General features: G+C 45.3%; 1 protein-coding gene across 2 annotated transcripts; it reads left to right on the top strand.

The window, feature by feature from the left end:
* Nucleotides 1–642: 642 nt before the first annotated feature.
* KDELR3 (KDEL endoplasmic reticulum protein retention receptor 3) lies at nucleotides 643–8,737 on the top strand. 2 transcript variants are annotated; one of them, XM_085323544.1, is made up of 6 exons: nucleotides 643–1,016; nucleotides 1,208–1,312; nucleotides 3,229–3,329; nucleotides 4,011–4,169; nucleotides 4,484–4,736; nucleotides 7,912–8,737. In XM_085323544.1, exons 2-6 carry the CDS (start codon nucleotides 1,222–1,224, stop codon nucleotides 7,950–7,952), a joined length of 645 nt encoding a protein of 214 aa, XP_085179670.1. In that variant the 5' UTR covers nucleotides 643–1,016; nucleotides 1,208–1,221; the 3' UTR covers nucleotides 7,953–8,737. The 2 variants fall into 2 exon arrangements, with proteins under 2 accessions (XP_085179670.1, XP_085179669.1); XM_085323543.1 differs by lacking the exon at nucleotides 643–1,016 and having other exon boundaries at nucleotides 1,064–1,312.

Genomic DNA, 8,737 nt, shown 5'->3' with positions numbered 1-8,737 from the left:
AATATTTGGTGGTAGGCACCCGCAGCAAGGTGAGTGCCCTAATATATTCCGGAAGATGATGGTCCCTGGTACAGCAGAGAGGACGATGCAGGGCAGGGGAAGGCTGCACTATTTTGGCRCTCGAGGAGGGAGAGAGGACAACCTTTAGCCGAGTCCAGGCAGACCCAAGGGAGCTGGAGCCACGGCTGCAATACAAAGTCACATAACCAAAGACATTCAAACTGAATGTCTTCCCACCCCCTTTCTTTGATCTACTACACGGAGAGGCGTGTAGGCGAGCTCTGGGCGAATGCCAGGAAGTTTTTCCCAATAGCAATTTATGTTAGGCTGGAGAATCACTGCCCAGAAAGCGCTGGAGTTAACACGGGACTGTGCACRGCTCTAGGGAGCAGGCGGCAGGGCACAGGCTGCCCAGCTCAGAGCAAAGCAGGGTTTAGTGTGTCCCAAGGGACCATCACTGTCCCTCGAAAGCCTGACACTCAGAGGATGGCTCCCCCTGCCCCCAGACGATGGATAATCATTTCCGTTTGCCTTCTCCCCTTTAAGGATACTTCCGTGTGTAATTTGAGACAAGTAGGGGAAAAAAAGAGGAAGGGGGAAAAAAAAAAGAAAAAGGAAAAATAGCGCAGTTATTCCCGCCTCCTCCTCCTTTCTCTCCTCCCCAGACAGCCAGGAGCCACGTCACCCAGTGCTGGCTTTGGGATTGCTGAGCAGATTTAGTCTGGCTCCTTCTTGGGGACAAAACCCAACTTTGTCTGGGAGATCAGCCTGGAAGGGAGCGAGCTGGTGCCGCAGGGAGAGAAAACCTCTGAGGGGCAAACTGGTTCTGGTGGAGATAAAATCTACCTTGAGGTAAATTTAAGCAAGGGAGGCAGTTCACCCTGGAAGGRAAAGTTGCGCAGGGATAACGGGTGTTTTTTAATAGAAGGAGTCTGAATTTTCCTCCACCAGAAGAGAGGACTCCATACACAGATAAAAAGAAAGTTCAGTTGGAAGAGAGCCTCTACTTGATCAAGGCAAGAGCAAAAAAAAAAAAAAAAAAAAAAAAAAAAAAAAAAAAAAAAAAAAAAAAAAAAAAAAAAAAAAAAAAAAAAAAAAAAAAAAAATCACTGCTGAGTTTTACCAAGTAACAACCTTTTGGGGAAGCCCTGGAGGCTGCCCTAGCCCTGTCCACCCGGGCAAACACTCTGCTTGCTTTGCCTCTGAGGAACCCGCGTAGCAATGAACGTCTTCCGGATCCTGGGAGACATCTCCCACTTGCTGGCTATTATCATCCTGCTGCTTAAGATCCAGAAGTCTAAGTCCTGCGCTGGTGAGTTTTCTCCACCTGCTCCCACACCCTTTTCTTTTCATTCTGGGGAAGGAGGGGCCCCTTCTTGGAAGGTGACTGTGTGAGAAGTCCAAGGGAGAAGGCCGTGGAGGTGAGGTGTGTGGGCAGAGGGAGGCRAAATCGGGGCTGTGCGAGCTGTCATCCCTGCTGGTCTTGGTCTTAATTCTCGGAGAGAGTTAAGCTTCCTTCTCCTTGCATTCACTCCAAGATCCCACTCTGTTTCTTTTTCGTCTTTCTCCTATTGCTTGCTGATACACCTTAATTTTTTGACAAGTTTGGGAGCCTCTGTAGAAGTTGCTAGCAAATTCATCCCAGCCCAGGGTGATTTCCCCCACTGGGAGGGAGATGGATACGTTGGAAGGATGCGATGTGGCAAAGCACACAGCCTCCGTGCAGGTGTTGGTCTCGATGAAACGAAAGGGTGGGTGATATGGCTGGAGGGAGGTGGAAAACAAGCACAAGAAGCTGTGGCTGCACCAAACCCAACAATCCCCGGCAAAAGAAACACAGAGAGACGGCAGTGGAGGCACTTTTGTTAAGAGCAGCAAAACTCCTCCAGGAGAGCTTTGCACACAGTAGGCCCGCACGCTCCTAGGCKGCCAGCTGGCCACACGGAGCAGCAGATATATAGTAACGCCCTGCACTTTCCACTCTGACATCCAGTACAGTCCCCAGATCAGCAGCTGTGGAGGGGGAAGGCTTATCTTCACGGAGCCTTGGCGAATCAGCCCTGGTTGAAGCCTCACGTCTGGCATTACTCAGCGAGACAGGAGATGAACTGGACGAGGTCTGCCAGCTCCTGTGGGTGCTGCTTTAGGCAGGAGGCCCTGCAGAGCCTCCCCCAGGCCCTGCTGAGTGGGCCTGTGTGAGGAAATTGGAGCAGTTGCTTCCCAAAGGATTGTTTTGTTCAGAGTTCATGAGTTCCTCTCCTACAGGATTTCAGGGCTGGGTTGCTTTGCCACAGCAGTTATCACAGGTAGAAAAAMTGTATGATTTTACTGCGTTTCTCCACCCTCTCCACACTGCTTCTCATGCTGGAGGCCGAGCCACTGGTGACTAAGCACCATCAGCATCCGTGGGCTGCTCCCTGATCCCTCAGCTTTTCCCTAGTGTGGCAGATGCCACATCACATAAACCCACGACAAGGTAGGCAGGCATGCAAAGGGGGCAAGGAAGGGAAAAGAGAGGCGTTTTCGTGGCAATAAGGGTTGTATTGGCYGAAGAAGTGAACCTGCCAAACACGAGTCATTCCCAAGTTCAAAGCAAGGCCCAGGGGCATCATAAGGAGCTTGCCCTACCACACAGGGAGGCTCTGGCCTCATCCGGAGGTGGGTCTAGTGTTAGCAGAGCTCCCACTTGAGCTATTCTTGATGTCATCAGTATTCCCTCACTAAAGTCACAAATGCACATGAAAAACCCCAGTTCCCTTGGCTTGTGCACTCTGGCACCCACGTGACTTTCATCCAGCCCCGACAGGTGAATACTTACGCGATTACCTGTCCTGGCCCAGGCGGCCAGTTACAAAGACAAATTTGGCTCAGGTAACATTGGTCATGAAGGTCGGTAGAGCACAACTTCAGCCAGGCCCAATACCAGTGCAATAGACACTTACTATCCACAGCCAATGAGTTCTTGAGCGTACTGTGATTTACCAAACGCCTCCAGCAGTAGAAAGGGACCTCTACCCTGACCACCCACCCCTGGAAACATCAATTCTCCCCTCAAAAAAGCATGCCTGGAAGAGTCCATCTTGCATAATAACTTAGAAATGTTCCCTTTAACACAAAGAAATACGCATGTATACCACAGTTTTCAAAGAAGATGTAAGGGAAAACCTGCCATCCTAAAGATTTTTCCCCTCATCTACCTTACCTTACTTTCTTCTCCCTGTGCTGCAGGTATCTCYGGGAAAAGTCAGATTCTTTTTGCCCTTGTCTTCACAACTCGCTATCTGGACCTGTTCACAACCTTCATATCTCTCTATAACACCGTGATGAAGGTAAGGAGAAGGAGAATTTCTAGTGCAAGCAGCCATATCAGCTCATCATGGTTCCTCAGGGAAGGTGACAGTAAACATCCACTAAGTCATTTTTTCAGCCAGTGGGAGGAAAGAGCAATTGCATCTTCTTCACTTATCTCTCACATGTCTCATGAGGCTACTGAAGCCGCAGCAGGCTGTACACAGGCAGGTCAGAGAAAGACTCTTCCTTCAGGGTCACCGTGCCTCTATTGACAAGAAGCCCAGCCAGCAGAAAATCTCTTTTCTGTGGTAAATGAGCAAGTTGACCCCACTATACTGTACTACCAAGACCAGAAGCAAGATACTGAATCAATCTTGAGTGTCCTTCCACAGCAGAAGCATTAATAGTTGGCTGCCACCAAGCTAACATCTTCACATAGTGCCTTAAAGAGCTCAAATGCGCATGATTCTCATGGTGGGACTGAATGCCAATCTTCAGTTAACTTGACCACGGGGATACCTCTAGCAGTAGGAGGGAGGGAAAGGAATCTGCAAGTCAGTGTAGAGCAAGAGTTCACTCCAATMTCACCTCAGCACAGGCCCACCAGAACCAGGTTAACAGATTTTGACTTTGGCAAAACTATGCTAAGTCAGGCCTCTCATCAAGCACAGAAGATGTGATCAAAGGTAAGATCTTGCCATCTTCCTTCTCCCTCTCAGGTCATTTTCTTGATATGTGCCTACATCACTGTGTACATGATCTACGTGAAATTCCGGAAAACATTTGACAGTGAGAATGACTCCTTTCGCCTTGAATTCCTCTTGGTCCCTGTCACAGGCTTGTCGTTTCTGGAGAATCACAGCTTTACACCCTTGGAGGTAAGGAAAACACGGAAGGGGATGGGGAATGGCAGTCCGATATTATACAGCAAAGTTAGAAGGATATTCAATAGTTAAGATTTTTAACAGTAAAACCATACAGAAAAGGCAAGGTTAGCAGTTCTTGAAGAGCATACTACAAAGAGCACCGTCTTCTCTCAGTCCCAACAAAGCAGGTTCATTTTTTACAACTCTAAAGGCACTACTTGTCCTGCTTTGCATATCAGTGCTCTGATTGCTAAAYTAAATCTTTAGGCCCTACTGCAAATTAACCAGCATCAAGATTCTCCACTGTCTCATTTTTCATCTCACAGATACTCTGGACCTTCTCCATCTACCTGGAGTCAGTAGCTATCCTTCCTCAGCTCTTCATGATCAGTAAGACGGGGGAAGCTGAGACCATCACAACACACTACCTTTTCTTCCTGGGCCTCTACCGTGCTCTCTACATTGCCAACTGGATCTGGCGCTACCACACAGAGAAATTCTATGACCAGATTGCAGTAGTTTCTGGGGTGGTACAAACCATCTTCTACTGTGATTTCTTCTATCTCTACGTTACCAAAGGTAGGTATAGGATTTTGTTCAAAGTTCACAACATGCATTCAACATTCTTGCAATATATGGTGGAGCTGCAACTTGCCATTGGTCAGTCCTTAGATTACTTTACTGATCCTGTATTGTATTTGTGATGTGTATTATCCACCTAAAATCCATTTTAAAAACACATCTGATAGAAGCAAATGGTTATCTCTGTTCACAAGGTTCTAGCTATGCATGTGAAACAAAATAGAAATTTAACCAGAAGTAAGTCTGCTTTAACTCTCCCCCCCYCCCCCCCCCGGAAGTTAACGATTTAGGTATATTTATTTCCAATTACATTTGAAAGATTATGAATCATACAAAAAACCTTAGAGGGAAGAAGAAAGTAGTGAGAGGCAGAAAACATACCTGAGTAAGCAACTACACACATTCAGAGATTTTATTAAGACTACTTTTTCTTTTGGTGGGAAAGATAAAACATTCTCAAGAATTGATTCTGTAGAAAGATAGAAAGGTGTTTACAAGTACAAGACAGCTCTTTTTGTTTTCCAAAACAAGATGCCTCTTCCTCTTCAGTGCTGTGTTTTGGTAAATGGTTATGCGCCAGTGCTCACAGACCTAACAAGCTCATCAAGAGCATAAAATTATATAGAAAATGCTATGTTTTGTTTAAGCTAAAGCATGCTTTAAAATGCTTTTATGTTTAGTAGGATGGAATACGATGAAATCTAGCTGAGTGAACACTTTCTTCCTTCTTCACACTCCTGAATTGGTCTGCCAAAACCAGTGGTGACAGCMTGTGTTGGTTGTTTAGATAAATGGATCTTTAGCAGCTTCATTCAATACACCTGCTGATAGAAAGATGACAGGAGCATTGAGCAGGTGGCTGGCCTTTATGGATTAAGTCTTCCTTCTGTCACGAAAACACATCTGTAGCCAGAAGATTACTTTGTAAAACTGCCATCATGGTGCTCCACATCAATTCTTTTATTTACTAATTCTTTTTTTCAGCTTCACTCAATTAATGCGTCCTGTGCCCTTCTATATTCTGTTAAAATTCCACACCCCTTGCAGCTGTGGAGAACGGGGAACAAAAGGGAAAAAAAACAAAACTGCTGGCTTTCAGTCTTGCATCACTAGTAGTAAGATCACAAAATTTAGATGATAGAGAAGGCAGAAGAAAAAACATTTATCCTGGGATATCACAGCAGGAAGAGAACATTTTTTTTTCTTTTCCACAAATGTTCTGAATCATAGGAAAAAAGGGGAGACTGAAGATAATGCAAATGTTTTGCAGTCATTTATGAAAACTAGCAATATTTTAGCAGGTTGCATCTATCTTCCATTCTTGTAATAATTTCAGCTTTTCAATACATTGTTTACATAGAAGAACTCAGACAAAATCCCAGTGATTCTCGTAAGAAAAGCAATGTGTTACCTAAGTAAATATATTTAGTAAGACTTCGGCACCTATACCACGTATAGGTATTGTTATATAATGCAGCTTTTCTTGTTTTCAAAACTCGCTGAGCTGCTTTCAGTTTAACACAAGAAGGGCCTGAAAGATAATTCTGTGGAAGTTTTCAGCCCACACAAGTTTGTATTCTACAGAACTGCTGAGGTTYAAAGGTACCTTTGAAGACTGTCTAGTCCAATGCTCCTGCTCAGGGCCTTGCCCAGTCAGGTTCTGAGTATTTCTAAGGATGGAGACTGGGCAACCTATTCCAGTGTTTGACCACCCTCCCAGTGAAAGAATTTTGTGTTTAAATGGTATTTTCTGTATTTCAATCTGCACCCATTGCCTTGTCCTGTTACTGGGTGCCACTGAGGAGCCTCGTGCCATCCCCTGTACTTCCCCCATCAGGTATTTATACATTGATACGATCCCCCCCAAGCCTTCTTCTCTCCAGACTCAGTAGCCCCAGCTTTCTCAGCATCTCCCTGTACGACAGACGCTCCAAGCCTTTAATCATCTTTGCAGCCCTTCGCTCCAGTACATCCATGTCTCAGCTCAGAACTGTAGACAGCACTCCAGATACGGGGAAGGATCACCTCCCTCGATCTGCTGCCACCTCTCTTCTTCCTCATGCAGCCCAGGAGGCTATTGGTCTCCTCTGCTGCAAAGGGACTTTTCTGGTTCCTGTTCAACTTCCCATCAGGACGCCCAGGTCCTTCTCTGCCAAGCTGCTCTCCAGCCAGTTGGAACACAGCTTGTACTGCTGCCTGGGGTTGTTCCTCCCCAGGCACAGGACTTGGCATTTCCTTTTGCTAAAGTTCACGTGGTTCCTCTCTGCCCATTTCTTCAGCCTCACAAAGTCCCTCTGAATGGCAGTACAATTGTTATCAGCCACTCCTCCCTGTTTTGTACAGTCTCCAACGTTGCTGAGGGTATACTCTGTCCCGCTGTCCAGGTCATTAATGAAGATACTAAACACTGTGAGCTCCAGTGCTAACCCCCAGGGGACACCACTAGTGACTGGCCTCCTGGATCACCACCTGCCCAGGCAGTCTCCAACCCACATAACAAACCAGGCCCATCCTGCTTGCTTTCCAAGATTAGGTGAGATTGTGCATGTCCAGTGCAGCTACAGGCCCTTTGTTTGTGTAATGCTCCCTTTCTATACAAAGAGAGCGGAGGTTGCTCTCCCACTGTCAAAGGCACAACAGCAGACCTCATATTACAGCATCAAGGAAAAACTGGGGTAATTAAGTCCATGCATGAGCAAGAGCAACTACACAAGAGCAAACATTAAGTACTTCAGGTTACCTTCTCCTTTTGAGTCTCCCACCCTTAGGAAGCAATGCTTTAGACATCATCTCCTTTCAGGGATCAAATATAAATGCTTCTCTTCTCTGGGCTCTTAAATTTTACCATTCTCACTGAATTCTTCTATATACTGTTTCCACAGTGAACAAAGCAGCAGCATTTTCTGGAGTTATTAGCATACAGTAGTAACTGAGGACTACTTTCTTACCTGAAGACAACATGACTTTATTCCTATTTCAGTAATAAGGAACTAGTATCACAACAGGATTGCTTGAAAATGCCTCATTTGGTATTTGTGATTTCACCATCCTTTGCAAGCCTAATAATCCACTATCTAGCACTAAGTAGCCATCTCAAAAAAAATATTTGCTGAAACAATGAAACAGTTTAATTTCCCGAAGTTCCTTCATTATGTTCTCTTTCTTTGCACAGTCCTAAAAGGAAAAAAGCTAAGTCTTCCAATGCCTGTTTGAAGATGTTTCCACAAATACAAGAAACTCCTGAAGATGAAGCTCTGAGATCGCAGCTTTCCTTTCCTGCCCCTTGTTGATCAAACGAATGGCTCAGCTGAGTTTCAGTTCCATGCCAGGAAGACACTGAGGCTTGGAAAGCTGGTATGCTTTTGACCTGTATGGGATTTGCCTCAGTTTCCCCCCTCACCCGCTGCTTTTCTTCTTACCTGAATCTAGTGCTAGTAAATAGTGCTGGCCAATACTACAGTACCACAAGCTATTCTCTCCCCACCTCTCCACAGCATCCACCTCCAAAACATGCCTCTACCTTGGCCCCGAGACACCATAAGGAATAAAAGGGAAGCTGTCACTACCCGTTTAGCCCTAAAAACGGCCTATGGTAAAGGGAACATGGTATTATCAAGTCTGGTAATACACAAAGGCCACTGACCCACTTCATGTGTCACCACGTATGATGTGGCAGACACTACAAACTATTGCCTATGAACTACTATCCACCTGCAACTTAAATGGTGCCTTATCCTCATTCTGTTCAGGTCCTGTAAGATTCAGGAAAAATGCAATCCCTTCAAATGACAAGAATCTTCCAATTCTACAGATACTCACACATCACTTGTTTTCTTTCAGTGACAGTTCTTAATGCTCTACAGATGGGCAAAGTTTTTACTAAAATTCAGTATGTTGCCAATAGATGTTTCCAACTCCTTCAACTTGATTTTTATATTAACTGGGGAAAACGAGTTAAAGACTGTTTTACGCTCCAAAAATAAAGACAAAGTTCACAA

This window comes from Rhea americana, unplaced genomic scaffold, assembly GCF_003343005.1.
Source record: "Rhea americana isolate MKP2758 unplaced genomic scaffold, rheAme1 scaffold_85, whole genome shotgun sequence".
NCBI classification, from domain to species: domain Eukaryota; kingdom Metazoa; phylum Chordata; class Aves; order Rheiformes; family Rheidae; genus Rhea; species Rhea americana.
This window is presented reverse-complemented; position numbering and strand designations above follow the sequence as displayed.